The sequence below is a fragment of the Opisthorchis viverrini genome (assembly GCF_000715545.1).
Source record: "Opisthorchis viverrini unplaced genomic scaffold opera_v5_150, whole genome shotgun sequence".
In the NCBI taxonomy this organism is placed as follows: domain Eukaryota; kingdom Metazoa; phylum Platyhelminthes; class Trematoda; order Opisthorchiida; family Opisthorchiidae; genus Opisthorchis; species Opisthorchis viverrini.
In genome coordinates this window covers 352,126-370,940 of record NW_008751806.1, presented here as the reverse complement: position 1 = coordinate 370,940, position 18,815 = coordinate 352,126, and the positions used below count along the sequence as shown (strand labels likewise).

Below are 18,815 nucleotides of genomic sequence, written 5' to 3'. Positions count from 1 at the left end.
GACTGCACCTTGAAGCTAGCCAACAGTTTTCCGACTTGGCGACGTTTGTGTGGCTTGTTTGGCCGCAGTCGCTTTTCTTTAGCGTTTGTGTGTACTCCCGAGTCATCCACGGGCGTCGTGGCCTACTGAGTATTCGAGAGAATCTTCCATTTGGGCTTGTGACTTTGGCTGTCGAGGTCATAGGCCACGACAGTATTCACACTCGAAGAGGTCTCTTTTGACGGAGTGGAGCTTGAGACTGCTTAAGACAGCTTTGGAGTTTTAGTAACCATAGGGTTCTGTGAGCATTCCTTGATATCGAGGTAAACGCTTATGGTTGATTAGTCAGCAGGCTTCGCCGCTTGTCTCCTGAGTTATGACCCAATCCAACTGGGGTGTGAATTTTACTGATGCGTCTTTCTCGTCCGCTACGGGATCAAGCGATGATAACCCTACCTCCTCGTGAGCGTTGCCTTCTTCCAGGCACTGCTGGCTTTAGTAGACAAGGGGTTCGCTTTATTTACGTAGAAGCTCCAATCTAGAGTCGTGGTCAGTTGCGTCGGGGTACTCTCAAAGAAACAAGGAACTGGAGCGAAGCGGAAGCCCTTTTCGCGTTCCTCGTCTCGGACCTCTACGACACAGCTTTCGAACCTCTAAAGGGTGGTCCTCGGATATAGACTCGATCGTAGGGTTGGCCTTTGAATGCTAACAGTCCGCTCCAAGATCTTCCGTATGGCAATGGGGAGGAAATAGTGACTAGAAGCACAAATTTTCGCTTGATTCCCCCTCTGCGTAACCACTCTGCCTGACAGGCTCATTGGTGAGCAAACCGTACTAAGTAAGAGGTTTCTAACTTCGCCCACATTTCAGTTTGATGCTGTGTTGAATTCAGAAGTAAAGCTGGGGTTCTTAGAGGGGCAACTACCGGGTAAAGTAGGCATGAAGTCGTGTCGGACGGTGGAGTATCGATGGAGCCCTGGTACAAGGTTTGGAATGTTTCTGAGGGAGTGTGTTGTTGTCAGCCGTGTTGTCTTGCGCGCCGCCGGGAGATGTGGAAGGGATAGAGTGCAGAAAGGGGCGATGGGTGCAGAGAAATGGGTGGTAGCCGAATAGGGTTTTCAAGTTGGAGGGAATGTGTGGGCAGGGCGGGGGAAGCAGATGGGAGTCAGATCTGGCTACTGGTCGTTGTGCATACGAGGTTTTACCAAGCCCGTTGCACGCGTGTCGTCGGAAGGGACAACAGCAACCCACGCCACTGGGCCATCATACCGTTCGCTGCCGTTTGGTGTGCCGGCGTCGACGTTGCACTGTGCGGGCCAGTGACAGACCTGTGAACTGGTTGACCCTACGAACGTAAAAACTGAGGTTGGTTTACACATTTGCTTGCCCTTGTGTAAATGGTGCACTAGAATTACGAACCCAATTCTTTCTTTAGACCTTCTGGATTGTCGATCCTACGCGTTTCTCAAAGTTTCGTATCGGGAACCTCAACAGGGAGAGCATCAGATAGTAGAAAGCTCCGGTTGACAAGTCCTGGCAAGATTGTGACTCAAGAAAGTTTAATCAAGGAGGAACAGTCAGAGGGGAGGGTGACTGCTGAGGGTGTATGAAGAGGTTATCAATTACTATTCAAGAAAACTTAAAGCGCCGAATTCTGTAAACAGATTCCAGATTCGGCGACGTTCTCATTGTGTTATTTAATCGTGGTCACTCTTAAGTTATATTCAAACACTGGCCTCTGCTCGTTTGCAATTACCGTGTCTAGGTCAACATGGATCATTTGATTGAGCAGTGTGTAGCCGGCATCATCGCCTCAGCCCTCGGAGTCACGAGTGGCGGCTGCGCCCCCAACTGCAATAACCATTCTGACGGAATTCAGCTGGCAAGCCTTAAATCCGCACTCTCTTTTAAATGGTCACCTGCAGGCGTCCGTTCTCACGACTGTTTTGTGAAGTGTGAGAAGAGGCAAGTTTCGCTTAGGCTGGCTGGCAAGCGGCTGTGGGCTTTGAAAGTTGTTTTCGGGTTTTCGTCATCCAGGTAGACAGTTGACCGAAATTTTTTATGTGCAGGACAGTCCGGCTACCCTAAAACTTCCGCTAAGGATGTGGGAATAGTTACTGCGCATTTATTATCTGAGGCAATAACTAAATACTCCGTGCTTTTGCTTGCCAGACTCAATTAAGCGGAGATAATATAAGCGTAGATAGTCACTGGGTCTGCCGGGGTATGGTGGAAGCCGCACTCCAACGTTCGATGAGTGTGCCTGTGAGGGTACAAGAACCAACTCGACTTAGTTTACCGAAAAGTCCACACTCTGTTTTTATTACTGAAGGTGGACTTATTATGCGCGTTTTTTTGGAATGACATTTGATCCAGTAAATGTGACTCCAGAACGACCTTTCAAGTAAATAGTATTCATTTCAACGTTCACTTTGCGGCATTTGAAAAGAAAAAATGTTGGAACTAGCTTAATAATTCGTTGACTGCTCTTCCCTCTTAACAAATCTGTATAAAATTACTTGTGTTTTAGCTCGTATGAACATCATCAAGCAGTGACTTCTTTGTTGTTTCTCGCGGTCATTCTGGAAATTGGGACCCATATGATTATACCGGTCTTTCGATTACCTCAAAGACGACCAAAAGACCTGGGCTGGGGAGATAGAACTTCTTTTTTGGAGAGGATAATTCTTAATTGAGTCCTGTCTCCAAAGCCTCTTCTCTGCTTTTAGATTTGCAGAAGTTTTGGAAAGAAATAAATGTCTGACACAGAGTGCTCCTGGTAAAGAAGGACACTGGCACTAGTTTTCTTCTCTTGAAAATTACGAATAGGTTTTGTGGTCGGCGTGAGTCCTATTGTCTGTAGAGTACATTAGGGCAGCTGAAGTAAACTTGATGGCCAGGGGAATTTGAGAGTTGGTATACATTTCAAATGTCTAGCTCCGTTATCTGCGATTCTAAACAAACAACTGTGCCGTTGTACGCCAAATCTGACATCCGATGGAAAGGTGTTTGGCCCACATCTGTTAGGAATGGCCAAAATATTCAAAGGGGTACGTTCTCTCAGTATATACGTAAAACTATATGACTGAGAAGTGAGACAGAGTAGAAATCTTTTTACGTGTAGATTTCACTTCTGTGCTAAAAGGTGCGCGTTCATTCAGTGAAATAACGATACAGCGAAACATTTATTGACAAATTTGCACCGGCACAAACCGGAATTGGATTCCAAATGAACGCGACCAAACGTTTCCTTGGTGAAGGCGTGCATACGATCCTTTGTTCAAGCTATCATCAGCATCTATTGAAACTAGGCAGTAAAGGTTACTCCTGGCGCGTAGCTGGGTGTAGAATTACAAACGAGTGACAGTTCTGGTGGCAGACAACCTCAGGTAGTGACCGTTCGGTTTGTAGCTGCGTAAGCCAACTTAACACGTCCGACAGATCTGTGGTAGCTTTGATCACAATGTGGACACAGGAAACAGCGCATCTGCAGAGGCATACAAGACACCTAGCCATTGCAGTTTCGTTCGAAATTGGGACAAGGCTTCACACCGTAAACAGGTGTTATTACTTCCACCAAACAACGACTTACTGCCGGGTATCTTCTTCATTCCGTGCAAATTCATGCAAGAGAAAACAGTCCCATGCAGTGAAAACTAAAAGCTCGGTTAAATGGCGCTGAGATAAGTGACTGAATGTAACTGATGCGTTGCCAATGGAAGACATCCATTTTGACAAGGCGCACTCGTTTACAGATCACAGTGACGTTTACGAGGAACAATTCATGTGAATTCAAGTGAATTCATGTTTCTGAGTTCGTAATTACAGGCCTTCCCCTGTTTGATTCAGTAGGGATCTATATACAACCCGAGAGACGTGTTCTTTAATGCAACAAGACCAGTGTGGATGTTCGTAACAAGTAAGATAGCCAAAAAGCTGAGAATAGTTCAGCTTTTTATTTTTCTTCTCAAGGTGTGGAAGGCTGTCCGATATCTAGGAGATAACTAACAGGATTTCTAAGTTTTCTATAGAGGAAAATGTCGGTAGCTCAGGTAGCGTAGCTGGTGGTCGTTGGCTTGTTCGCTGAGCTGGGCAATTTGATTGCAACCGTTTCATCACCAATCGAGGTGACATCATCAGCGCGTTATTGAGGAGCGTAGTAGTGCGTAGCGGTGGGTTGGTGGTTGTTTCTATGTTTCTTGTCCAACTGGACTTTGGGCTTTATTGTGAAAACGTGGTAACAAGGCAACATAAAAGTATTAGGTAGCCATGACAGTAATGCAAACCGTTCTTTCATACTTTTCCCCGCTTGATGGAAGGACTTCTTTTTCAGACTACCTCAAAAGTTCAGACAATTTAGTTTTTTAGCATATAAAGTGATATGTAGCGTATCTAATATTTGTGGGTACATATCAGTATAAATGAGTTCATATCTATGTGTTCATATATTTACATATATTAACGTATGTGAATATATAAGTATATGGATATATATATATATATATATCGATAACTGATGGAATCTCTTGGTTAGCTGAAGCTCCGTTCCGTCTCGTGATCCACACTTTTCCTCTAGGCACTGCAGCTACTCAAGACACTTCATCGTCCTTATTTAATCGGTTTTTTTGAAGAACCCACAATCACGAGCAATTTCCACGTTTTGCATGGCCGTGGTCACGTGATCGATACGCAGTTCATTTAGTGAAACGGGATCAGTTTTCGAAGTCTGTCTGAAGTCTTGTACAGTTTTAGGCATCTGGTTCTCTAAGACATAGGAATTCAGTTTATCACCAAAACCCAGGTTCTTTCTCAAGTCATATAGGAAGAGAATTTGGCGACGGGCGGTATGGTGGGTACATAAACTGCTGAGCGTCCAAGTTTGATCCAAGCTGGACGGGACAACGTGGTAATTTCCGAGGCCATAACAATCTGAGGTCTGAGTTTGTAAACCTCCGTTTCCGCTTCTTTCGATAAAAGCCATGTTTGACCGTTTTTACTGCACAAGTACTCTGAGACGGCTATCAGCGGTGAGACTGTTTATGAACTGCCCGGGCAAATCTCTGGTGCACATGGTTGTCAAAGCGCCAGAAGTGGACTAGAAGACACTGTTAACATTTCCAACAAGCGGATTGTGGCAGTTCCGTGGTAAAACTCAGCATCTTTAATAGGTGTACAGATATCAACATCTTTATGGAATTTCAGCCCCAAGAGCTGCTTCAGTTGGAAACGTTTACCTTCCAGAATGGATCTTCTTTTATGCATCACTATATCTTCGACTGTCGGTGTGTACAGTTATACCGTACAGTTATATCGGGTATTGGAGACTGAGGTACGATGACCAAAAACTGAACTCCTTGTTGATGGAGTCATGTGACTTCTGAAAAAGCTGCCTTCGGTAACTCCCAGTTTTTTCGTCAGAAGGCGTACTTAAGGCTGTTTGATCAGGGTCGTAGCATTTACTGAGAAAAAGTCTCTACAATTCGGATGTGGCTGAGTACTTTATCGCCCCCGATAACATCGTCCTGCAGATTGGGGCTTGTCGGCTGAGTGAGAATACGGACTATTCTGTCAACCTGATTGTCCTATCAATCGAAAATTACCGGAACACAGAAGTCAGACCAGGTTCTGAATCGCTGCGGCAAATAGTTCTTGGACTATACAACTCATCCGCGTATTGACGAACTGTCTCTAATTGGTGATTAAGCCATTCACAGGGAGATAAACAAACATGCAGTCAACAAGGAACAGCTATGATTTTTTAATTATAAATCACGGTGTACCGGAATAGAGACTCACCGGGAATCCAGTTGAATCTCTCGTTTATGGTGTTTGAAAGCAACTGAATGTGCAGCTGGGTTCCAGGTGAGTCTCTCGCAAAACCAAATTTGTTTACAAATGAGTGTATTTCACTAATTTCGTGCAATTCGGATTCAAGTAGAACATAAGGTTGACGGAAACTCGGAAAATATGCCTAGCTGATGAGCCAAAAGATAGGCGAAACCGGTCGTGGGCTATCGAAGAATAAGTACCGTATGAGCAATGTAATGAGTAGTGCCCTACGAATATACATGCATCGCGATACCTCGAATATCGTAGCGACTGAAAAATGAGGCGGCCTGATGCAGCACATTCAGTTGCCTGGAAACATCACAAACGAAAGATTCAGTCAGGTTCCAGGTGAGTCTCTCGCAAAACCGAATTTATTTGCAAATGAGTGTATTTCTCTGGCCTTATACTTTGTTGCCAAGCCGTGGACTGACTGACCCTCGGTCATATCCATCCGACACGAGGCTCTGCGATGAGGGTGCTACGAGACACGTGACCTACCTAGAACTAGTGTGATCTATCAATGGAGGATAAACTTCCAATAGTACCAGTCTGATGTTCTCGCTAATCCCCCGGTGAAATTTGGAAATACTGATGGTCAAACACAGAAAGTCTCCGAAGGTCTTCCACAAACACGTCTTCGATACATAAAGTACGACAGAAGAGACTGTAGCGATTTACAGTAACATTGAAGGTGAGGTTAGTGTCAGGTCATTGCCACAAATGTCGGAGATCGGCAAATGTCGACCCGGGCCTCCGAATTCGGGAACCGATTTCGTTTCCATGCCGTCCACAGAGACTTGTGTAGCTGTCCGGATAAATGAACTTATCTAAAACATCGATCGGTTCATTTGTAGGTATCAAGTTTAGGTCCGATCCCACCCATGCTTTACACTGCAGGTGCAAAGACCATACCGAACTATGCAGGCTATTTTTCTACCTTGCTTCCCTAAACGTATTTCTAAAAGCGGACCAAGTTGCCTTTGTATCGTGAGACTTAGTCTATAACCGAACTGCCTTACCTCTACAACCGACCATATTCTAACCTGATTTCTGGTGGCTCCTCATCCGAACATATCCTCACATAAGAGAATGATTTTCTCCCGTTTCTCGTTTTGACCGGTCAATCTTTTTCAGAGCGGAAACTCTGCGGGCAAATGCGATTGACGAGCAATTCATTAACCGTCAGGAGTAAGCGAACACCAGAACCACAGAGGTTAAAACTGCGTAAGACACCAGTCGAGGAACTCATAGAAGACGCAGGCAGTTCCAATCCAAACGGATACCAGTTTGAGTTGGGGAGTCACCCAGCCAATAAATTAAAGTACCAGATAAACTGGAAAAAGTGGTACCGCTACTGTTGCGTATTTGTTCATTTGTTCGTTCAAGCCGCACGTTGACTGTACGGAAAAACTCGAGTCACCCGGTGAAAGATTTACGCACAAACGGGGTCTGTGAGATAGTTCACTCAGATTTTTCTCTCCAGCGCAGGTTACCGCGCTGTTAAGCTGCCCAGTCAAATAACTGTCTGGGTGATGACGTAATTTGCTACAATTAACAGTTGAAGTCCACTACGATCGATGCGATCAGTTCTCGTGGAGCCGAGGATAACCACTACTCACGCAAGCTGCTTCGGTTTGAAAACTGAGGCGGACGAATCAGAGACGGTCTAGTTGGCCGACCAACTGCGATACGGATTGGTTCTTCCAAAAACTATTATCGGCTAAAGTAACCCGCAACGAGGACTGCATTCAAGGTTGCTTGCACTGGGTTTAAAGTGGACTTACATTTGCACTCCCATGGGCTTGATTTCTGGTCCTGATAAGACCAGAACACCTACAAGATGGATCAAGCGGTTAGAGCGCGAATTTAATGTCCGTGGTTCGAACCCGCTTTTTGCCCATCGACTTTCCCTGTCTAGGCTTGGACAATCTGGCAGTATCCTAGCCCTCATGCCTCCTTCATGCGGCAAGGTAGCTAGGCACCAAAAGCGTGCTACAGCTGAACGATTGATTGTTGATTGTAATCACATGGAACAAAACGTGAGATCAATAACTCGATCTTTATTCTGTCCAGAAGATTTCTCATGCAATATCATCCGAGTGCTGCCCCAACTCATTGAACTGTTCTTCGATAGAGGAGAACGTCAATCGTGTGCATGAAATCATGGATTAGACTAGACAGAGAAGCCGAATGATAGCTGTCCCCCTTCTTGTGCGACATTCTAAGGGATATCATTCCTCCAAAATGACCACTTCTTATTGGTCCGTTAAGGTTTCCGTTGAACATTAGGATTCTGTGGGTACCAATCGTCAACTCAAACCCTGAGCTGACTTTTCAAGCATTACAACCGAAATTCCGCGGGTGGGACCTTGTACAGTACATTCAGTTGGGGGACACTAGAAATGATCTCGCTCGTCAATTCCAGCTTACTTTATAAATGATTATACTATATTTTTATTATATTACATATATTTATTGTGTGTATATCTTATATTGCGAAGTTAGTAGAATTATGTATTTAAGTAGAAACTACTATTGACGGAGATTTGGGGTAGACGCAAAGCCTAACTGATGAGTAGCAAGAAGGATGAATTCAATTGCAGCGATCCATAGTTTTGTCGATCATTTAAGTAGTATCGTGGTATGATACTTTGTTCGCGAGGTTCTACTGTAAGACCTAAATCTTAAGTATTTTTGCGGCAAACGGGCCTGAGCTGTTATGCGGCGTATTTGTCAGCACCTCGGAAATTTCCTACATGAACACAAAATTACGAATCCAAGTAAGCTTGTCACTCTCTATTTCAAAAGGAGAGGGGAATCGATTGGGACTACTCATCACAAATAGCAAATAACAGTACTGAGTTTTCTGTTGCCAGCCACATTTTAGAAGTGACTGAGTGTAAACTCATGAGGATCGTAAAAATGCGACCTGGCGCGAGTGAGCTAGAGAACTAGATAGAACCTTTTCATAAAGGAGACTACTCACAAGGTTGCTGAAAACTCTTCGACAAATAGGACTGTTTTCAAGAAATACACTACACTCCTTATCAATCTGGTTTTAGGTAGAACTTGATCTTTTGTGTTAAGGTATATTATCCTTGTAAGCTTTTTCCAGGCTCGCCCCCTCCACTCCTGCTGTTTAAATTGGTTAACAATACGGATATATTCTTAGTATCATCGCAAACAAGTACCAAGAGCTTGATTCCAGGCTAACGTTACTTATTTAGAACGGCAACCATCAACCCACACTGTCTTAATTTTCAGGGCATATTTTTGTCTATGGGCGTTGCAAGATTATTAGGGCAACTTCAGAAAAAAACGAGGCATTTATAGCCTGTTTTGAATAAATTTCTTTCCGGTAGACGTACCTTCCTTTTCACTCCCTAGAAGAGCTCCAAAAGAATGTTCTGGTAAAGGTCCTGTGCCGAAAAATCTTCACAGAGATTTTATGGAACGATTGTATTCGAAGAATACTAAGGCATAATACACCGTTACGATTTGTTCAGAGCATTCTATTCTATCGCGATCGATGGTTATCAAACACGTGTATCATGCACCGGGTACGCACGAACATCCGGAGTGAATTCTAAACGGTTTAAGTAATGGTGTTTTCGCGGGATGTCACGTAATTACTTGCAAAGCATAATCAACTTGTTTGGAGTTCGAATCGCTAGTGATCACGATCAGAGTTCACTTGATCACTTTACCTCTGCGAATCGAATTGTACTACACGGAATGACAAAGAGCGCGTGAGATCGATCGGATCAGCCCTGACGGTCATATCGACTCGTCAGGACGCTGACTCAAACCGAACAAAAATCAATTTCGTCGACGAATTTTCAGCAACCTTATGAGTAGTGCATTACAAATCTACATGTATCGCGATATCTCGAATATCGTAGCGACTGAAACATGAGGCGGCCTGGTGCAGCACATTCAGTTGCCTGGAAATATCACAGACGGGAGATTCAGCTGGGTGCCAGGTGATTCTCTCGAAAGAACAAAATTAGTTTGCAGATGAGTGTATATTCGCCAATCCCGTGCAATTTGGTTTCAAGTAGAACATAAGGTTGACGGAAACCCGAGGACTGCGCTAACCTGATGAGCCCCAATAAGGGCGAAACCGATCGTAAGCTGTCGTTGGAGTTTCAGCAACCTTATGTGTAGTACATTACAAATATACATGTATCGCGATATTTCAAATATCGTAGCGACTGAAACATGAGGCGGCCTGGTGCAGCACATTCAGTTGCCTGTCCAGGTGAGTCTCGCGCAAAACCAAATTAGGTCGCAAGTGAGTGTGTATTCACAAATCAATTTCATTGTGCTCAGCAAGTGGCGCAAGGTTCAAGTCCAAAGACATTGAAATGCTGATCTGCGATTCAAGATAAAACAACTCTGAAGTTTTTATGAAAACAAAACTATCATCTGTAGTTTATCCAATGAATTTTGATTGGTATACCCAGCAAATCAATCTGTCAAGTCTGTGTGTTCCGCTTTGTTTATTGAGGACGACGAAGCCTTGGTGACCCACAAATTAAAGGACGGAGAGCCGCAGTTATCTGAACCCAAGGTCACGAACGACTCAGTTTCACAGCAGAACAAATATTTACACACAACAGTTCACCGGAATACTTGGGCCGAAACAAGAGGAGAACTGTTCAGACCAGGGTGATCTGAATATGAATTCTATAAATCCCGCTACCACCCACATTCATGTATTCGGAAAGCAGTTTGTAACGAAAAAAGACTGATGAATGCCCCTCAGAGCGGACTCAACTTTGTATTTGCATGAGACAAAATGGCGCATGGACAGTTAAACTGGTAGATAAAAAAAATTTTGACCTAATTACGGTGATGAGAAGCTGATGCCAAGGACGGAATTCGGTTCTGAAATGAAAGTGCGATCGGAACTTGAACTGAAGTTCTGATGCCCGTCAAGGTGCGAAGCACAAAAATTCAGGACAGAGTCCTGGCATCAGTGAGCCATTGATTGGTAGCTTCTGAGAGTTTGGTGAATAAATCAGGGAGTCAGTTACTATTGAATCTAATTGGACCCTATGGTAAGTACCCCATTCATTTGGTTCCTTCACCTATGCATTTTTGCTCTCCAATTGTTTTGCTTATCTTTATCCCCCCGCTCACCTTGCCGCAAAGGCTGTTCGGTCCGACACCTGTGTATTAGCATGTGTTTGAATGTGCGCACCTGATTCACTTATCTGTGTCTCGCTTGCTGAGCCTGTCTTGGGTTGTTTTCCCATGAGTTGCGTGTGATCGCATCGCCAATGAGAATCACGAGACTGTCGTCGGACGGACTCGACCGCAATATTCCGCTCGCGGTTGTTTGGTATGCGGACGTCGACACTGCACTTTGCCGGTCAGTGACAGACCTGTGAACGTGTTGGCGCTACGAACGTGAACGGTTGAGGTTTACTGTACATCTTTACTTACCTTTTTGTAAATAGTACCGTAGAATTTCGAACCCGATTCTCCCTTTTGATATTCGGGATTGTTGAATCTAGGCGTCATTCGAACCCCAGCAGTCACAGTGAATAGTAGGTGATTACTGGCTATTTAAGTGCGATAAGTTAGTAGCAAGTTCAGTCAAATCGATATCCACACGATATCTAATCACGCTGCCGGGTAGGGTTCGAATGACCGGCGGCCAAGTCTCCCATACTTGGAACTTGGCTCAGGCGTGTAATGACGGCCTGTCATAATTTAAAGGGAGTAGCTACAGAGAATGCGTGTCAATTGATAGGTCTTTGGAATTCTGAAGCGTGCAGCTATTGTGAATAGATAAATCCAAAGGCGAATTCAGTCAGTTTGATGAGCCCAGGTGTGGTGGGAGGAGAAGTGATGCAACAAGTTTGAAACCAGGGTTACATATAGGTGGAAGCACGTTCAAATGTGATGTCTAATGGTGCCATTGGGTCCACGTCTGAGATTTCACTTGATCAACATTCAATAAACTCATTTGTGCTAACAGCAGTTGACCTTATTGCCCTGGGCTATTGCAAATCCGTCACCGAATTAGTTCCAGATAAACGCATTTCGAATCGGGGAAAATTCCGACCGCAAAATGGGAACATACTACTGAATCTCAGTCATCATAATCATAGCCTAGGATCAATATATTGATGGATAAATGGTAGAGCGGATAGATGACAAGATAACCCCTGCAAGATATTCAGAGTCAGTCGACCGAAAATGAGCATTCTTGGATAGATGATAACACATTATAATAAAATGCATCGGACGAGGAGTCTGTAAGAGTCTGCAGTCTACGCAAAGCCATTTTGATTTCGCTGCAGAACATCTCGTTTCTTCTTTCATTGTTTCATTGTTGGGAAGATTCACATAAGATGGCCAAGAATAGAGTGTTGGAAGAGTGTGGATCATCAGACGTCTTTATTGCCCATGAAACCGCATTGTCAAAAGTCCCCCAGAGTGAGTGAGTGGAGGTGGGCCTGGAAAAATTCAAAGAATGCATCATCTCACTTCTGAATGGAAGTATGGAGGGGGAAAGTCTTCAAATGTTGGTCTTTGAGATGTTTTTAACAAGATATCCGGCATCTTCTTCGCCTACTAACCAGTCAGATGTGCCTCGTAGCTGCAGGTCCCAAACGAAGGTTTAGTTGTACTCGAAAAAGTAAAAACGGAACATTTTTGTCCGACGATTTGATTCTCGTTGCTGTTCGGAAGGCCAGATTTAGGTCAGATGCAGTCGGTAGTTCAAGAGCCTGTCGACACTAAGTGTTTGCTTTTCAAGTAGATGAAGCCTACAAGAAGCCGTAATTTCATCGTGGTGATCAGGCTTCTGTGCCGCAATGAACTGGCTCGAGCTGAGTTCTTGAAGGCGCAACGATGTCAGCAAAGTCCAAGGGGAGCCCTCAGACCAAGACCAGCGTGACCCCGTACTACGGTTACTCGCCCTCAGAGGTGGTCTGGGGTTAAAGTTGCACTGCCCTCTGTGACTGGAGTGTAAAGGTTGTAAGATATCTTCTCCAGACGACCAGTATGTTTATATTCATGGAAGCAGCGATGCTTCTCTCCACGAAGAAGGACAGATTAGAAGAGACGGACCATAAAAACCGCACACTCCGATCGTTCAGCGGTGGACCGTGACCGAAATGTTTTTAAAACAAAAGAGTCTGGTGCTGCTCAAAAGACACCTGTTGTGTGCAGCCGCATTAGGAGTGAGACAACAATATCGTACTCCCTGAGTCCTTGGGATAGACCAGCCCCCTGAAGCCAGGTGGGTCAGTCTATTGATTCATTGGCTTCGAGAAGAATCCACCAACCTCCGTCTCGCGGTCCAGGTTTTTGAGTCAGAGGCTAGGGGCAGGGCCCCTGAACGAAATCCCACATCCCCACTGCCTTGTGGGTCAGATGTTTGGGACGATGGTTCTATAGCCTGGCTCTGCCCCACACACTCCCACTCTAGCAGCTAAAAGCAATGACCCCATGGTTCATACCTGGTAAATTTGATTCGAGATGAAGCCTAGGGAAATCGAAATTGATAGGGAAGTTTTCAGTAAAGATGTTAGGATTTAAGAGATGCAGCGGTGAAAAGCGTCATCTGTTCGGAAAAACCGCAGGATCCGGTCAAGGCTAAAGGGAATGAAGGGAACCTGAATAAGCACACACGTTGGTCAATGAACTGAATTGGGTTTTTTTCTATCTATAGTGGCTACTTGGTTGAACCATTTTTTTCATCCTGAGGAATGGCCACAGGACAGAGACAGTTGGAACGTTGCGAATTTCGGAGGAAATCACGGGAATACTGTGTAGCCAAGTGCAGTAAATTTCATCTGTTTTCCTCCTTCATCGGTTCCTCTTGCGAGCAGAAAACTTCTGTTCATGATGCACCAGATTGTCATCGATCGTGTCAACTGAAGTTATGGCGTTGGATGACGTTCAGTCCTACGATCGATGTGGGGTAACACGATCACAAGGTCAGCGTCCCCGATAGGGAGTTTAGAAAAATGTATGCTCACTGGAACAATTGAATTTTTGAGTGAATTTAGTAATTCGGGTAAATAGATTGCCCGAGAAAAGCATAAACGAAAAGCTCAATATAATCCAGAGAACTCTCAACATCTTGGAAACCTTTAGGGGACTGATTGATCTTGCGTTACGCTGACCGGCTGCTGCCGCAGGCTGCTTCTGTGCAGTACTAACTTCCGAAGCAACTGCAGCCTTTTGACGCCCCTCCCCAGCCAGCCTCCCATAAAGATGTACTACATCGTCACCAGCTACAGGTGGCGTGGGATAGTTACTAACCGTCACTTGTTCTGGGACACGCGCCTGTTCTTTGCGCTTCTCCGGAGCGCCCAAGATGCGTGCGTCTCGCCTGGCTATTGTGAAGCTCTCAGACCATGACACGGAACAACTCCACCAGAACCACCTACTAAATTCCAACAGGATGTCTTTTGATGTTGACTCTTACTGGACTGTGGTGTCCGCGACCCCCCAAGGCACTCCGTCTGTGGAACGACGCAACCAACTGGACCTAAGCACCGGATCTCGAACAACACTCTAAGATTGACCCAAGCTCGCGCAGGTATTGCTTCCGGTAGAGAACGATGCCACTCCACGAACTGTCGGACTTTAGGTGAAAAGGCGCACCTACTCGGCGTTCGGTGGGCTTGGAAGATGAAAAAGCTAGAGACTCTGGGGATGTGCAAAAACTATTCCAGCGGGCACGCGCAACAGGCCTAAAATGCTGGTGAAAACGGGCTGAGGAGTTTCAAAAACAATTCAACTGGTCACCTGTAATTTCTCAGTCGGTTTTTCAACGCGCAACTGAGAATCAGACTGTGAACTTGTAACCCACGATGGCTTCGGAGATAAGTGAATGTCTTTTGCCTCTCTTTGTCACCGATCTACTGGTCATGACAGACTCCTGTCCGTTCTGTTCAAAGACGCTGGTGGAATTCCAAGTTGGCGCTTGTCCAACCCATTTGCCTCTAGCTGGGAAGAAAGACCTTCCCAATTAACTGGGATAAGTTGATAATGGTGCCCATTTTGGAAAAGTACGCCCTGAGTGAGTTTTACGTTTAGTTTAGTTTAGTTTGCGTTGCCCTAAGTCGGCACGTGAAAGCGGGACCCGAGAACAGCAAGCGGGATTCCGGACTGGTAGGTATTGTATGGACCACATTTTCACACTCCCTCAAGTGCTTCAGCAACCATGTGCATAAATGTGCTTTACAATCTTTGTACTATTTGAATTCAAGATTGTATTTTGTCCTGTCAACTGCGCAACGGAATACGCCCCAGAAGATCGTGAGCGTCATGCACTGTTTGGGAGCCAGTGAGTGTATGGGGAGCTCCTTGAAAGATTTCATACAAGCAGTGGTGTCCGTCGGTTCTGTCAACTGCGCAACCGAATATGCCCCAGAAGATCCTGAGTGTCATGCACTGTTTGGGGGCCAGTGAGTACATGGCGATCTCCCTGAAAGATTTCATACAAGCAGTGGTGTCCGACAAGGGTGCCTTTTCTTCCTGTTTTTTCTTTAATCCCATCGTTGATGTAAACAGTGAAAAGTTCCCAAAACTCCGGTGTTCATCTCTTACCAAGCGAGAAACTTGTTCTCATTTTTGAAAGAAAACAGGAAGCACAAGTATTACTAAAAAGCTGACCAGGGTTATCCAGGCCTTCAGCATGTGCTTTGCACCCATAAAGTGCAAATCCATACTGCACAATGCACAGTTTTTGAATACACCTCAAAGAATTCAGGGATTGGTAATAGATTTAGTGGAATACTATAAGTATCTCGACAGTTGCGTTCTCTCTGGTGGTTGTACAGCAGACGAAGGCCACTTGTGACATCAAAAAGGCCTGTCACCTCGTCTCAAAGGACATATATATATATATATATATATATATATATATATATATATATATATATATATATATATATATATATATATATATATATATATATATATATATATATATATATATATATATATATATATATATATATATATATATATATATATATATATATATATATATATATATATATATATATATATATATATATATATATATATATATATATATATATATATATATATATATATATATATATATATATATATATATATATATATATATATATATATATATATATATATATATATATATATATATATATATATATATATATATATATATATATATATATATATATATATATATATATATATATATATATATATATATATATATATATATATATATATATATATATATATATATATATATATATATATATATATATATATATATATATATATATATATATATATATATATATATATATTTGAGCGGGGGAACTGAGATGTCTTCAGTTCGTTGACCACCGGTGCCTCAGAACTATAGCTGGAATCGGCTGGAACAAGAGAAATCGAATTGAGTTGATCAGGAGATGGGCTTTTGGTGAAGCAAACGGTACTTCACCCACAGAGTGCCGTTAGCATTTCTGGTGGCTAGGCCATGTGTTAACCGCCTCCCAAGACGAACGCTTGTTTTATTGCCCAATTCGGGTTGGCGGAAACCTAGAGGTGGATAGGGTTTGACATGGCAAAGGGGAGTTATGAAAGGTCTGAGTGCTGTTGGTACTGTTCATCTTCCAGGATGGGAACCATGTGATTCTTCCTGTGCTTGGCCGCAGATACTGAACGATGTGGCCGCGAACCGAAGTTAACAGCGCTAATGCTGTCAGATTAGATCTAGCCTATCTGTCTGAGTGTGGGCACCTGGGATGCTTGTGGTAGGCTAGCTGTTATTTCATCCTTCTTTTGATTATAAGGCTTTATTGAAATAAATTGACACCAGTATTCTTCTCCGGTGCTATCGATCTACTCCTTCTGACAGAGTTGTGTTTTCATTTTCGCGATGACAAACGGATCTTAATGTCGAACGAAATTGATGGTTGCAGAGTGAGCAGAACAACCTGGTCCAGATTAGTGTTTAACTTAGCATTTCGTTTTGATCGTGTAACGCATTATCTGTGCGAATAATATTACTTCTGTGCACTCAGGAAGTGCGCAAGGTTCACCTGGCAAAGTAGTGTCACTAACATCGGCTTTCTACCATGGGTTCATGTGTACCGAGTGTTAATTTCGCATTCACCTTCCACGGACTTCACACGCACACGTACGCGCTTGTGCACGCACGCACACACAACGCACGCGCACACGTACGCACTTGTGCACGCACAACGCACACATGCACACACACGTACGCACACGTACACACACGTACACAGACATGTGCACACACACACGACTGCACGCACACTGACATTTATTCCCGGGATTAATTCTTCCATCGGGCTGCGGTGAGGACCCCCGGGCAGTATAAATAATATCATATGAAACGGGAAGTTTAAAGTCGAACCACAAGGTAGCGGAATAGGAGGTTATAATCTTTGAACAAGGTAGCCGAAACGTCAGATTGTTCCTTACTATTCCTTATTTCACTACACTGCGTCTCGAAGTTAAACTCTCCATATTGTACACCACGTGGTGTTCAAAATGTTTCCTACAACGAGGTCACAATTTACTTGATGCCCCTTGTCTGTGTGTTAAACCAATTTCACAAAATCGCCAATCCTTCCGAATTTGCATTAACATCACCCTGGACGGGAGGCACCAGAATTGTCGCGTCTGAGCAAATGAACGTGTTTACCCTTGGGCGATGTGACTGGTTTGCAGACGAAGGCCCAATACCTACACTGGTTTGGTCGATCGACTGATCCTGTCATGTTCCAAGCCTTTTGAAACCTACCGGATGTTGTAGATTGTCGAGGGAACACTTTGTCATATCACAGTACAGTCATATCTAGTACACTAATTCTGGTTAGGTCGGTACTTCCTTTCGACCGGGTTCAAACGCAACCGAGTTTTCTGACAGTGTTAGATTGTCTGCTGACATACTACTCTATGAGATTATCTGTCATTGTTTGCGGAATTCGTATAATTCACGTTAACAGTTCACACCAAAAGTAGGAAGCATTGGACTCGAATTTCGCTGTTCAATGATACCGGGGTTTGAACTACCTGTATACAAAACTCATACGTGTATTTACACAGCTCAACGAGTAGCAATCCGACTTTAGAGAAGGTAAACTCGAGGATGAAGGGCTTAGCCAACGAAATCATAACCGGGCACTTTGAACTGGATGGAGCTGAATACGTGATAGTGTGAAAAAGGCTAGTTACAGACAGCGAAAATTGCCGGAACACTACTTTAATTGAGCTCCTAAACACGTTTCTTCAACCGCCTAATTTTACGCGGATATATGCGCTGGAATTTGTGAACTGCTCGACATGACATTGGGCGTCTCAAATGTCACCGACTGTGACCAGTACCATCCAAGATAATTATGGCAATTGCTGAGTTTACTCCACCTCGAATTGGAGCTCAAGGTGGCTCTCTGGTTACTGACCGGGAGGTCCGTGGTTCAAACCTCTGCATCTCAACTGCTTCTGTCTAGGCTTGGGCAACCTGGCAGTATCCCAGCCCTCGTGCTTCCTTCGGGTGGCATGGCATGGCGGCACCGAAAGGGTGCTACAGCNGTTTCACCATCACTGTCGATAACTTTGTAATACGGCTGCGCATCAGCCTACTGCGCAGCGGAACAATCATGTCAAACAGGACCGTGCGATGCGATTTAAACGTCTGAATCACGTCCGATTTCATCATGTGCCGGAGAAAGGTCAAATAGGGACACAGAAAGTTCACACCCACTCCGTGGCCAAGGCACCCCGTACAGAAGCGCACAGACGGCCATCTATGATCAACCGAGACAAAGGAACAACCGCCCGAGAACCGGTGTGGATGTGTGGGAGACACACTGGTTGTTTGACAGCGGATCGACCATCAAACACGGTAACAAGTGAATCATATATATAGAAGTTTGTAATTGCGTTAATACACAGTTCCTTCAGGTCGTCTTCTTGTCTTGTGACTATAACCCAGTAGCGTCAGG

General features: G+C 44.1%; 2 protein-coding genes across 2 annotated transcripts in view; both read right to left on the bottom strand.

Moving 5' to 3' along the window:
• The window catches only part of T265_06875 (hypothetical protein), a gene marked incomplete at both ends in the record, with an annotated part of 12,367 nt that extends 12,186 nt beyond the window's left edge, over positions 1-181 (bottom strand). The window contains one exon of the mRNA XM_009172263.1: positions 9-181. Coding sequence (XP_009170527.1) covers positions 9-181 — 173 coding nt within the window. The remainder of the gene's footprint in view (positions 1-8) is intronic.
• Positions 182-1,154: 973 nt separating this feature from the next.
• T265_06874 (hypothetical protein) lies at positions 1,155-4,113 on the bottom strand (the record flags this gene model as incomplete). Its single annotated transcript, XM_009172262.1, has 2 exons — positions 1,155-1,419; positions 3,989-4,113. 2 exons carry the CDS (start codon positions 4,111-4,113, stop codon positions 1,155-1,157), a joined length of 390 nt encoding a protein of 129 aa, XP_009170526.1.
• Between the last annotated feature and the right edge of the window lie 14,702 nt (positions 4,114-18,815).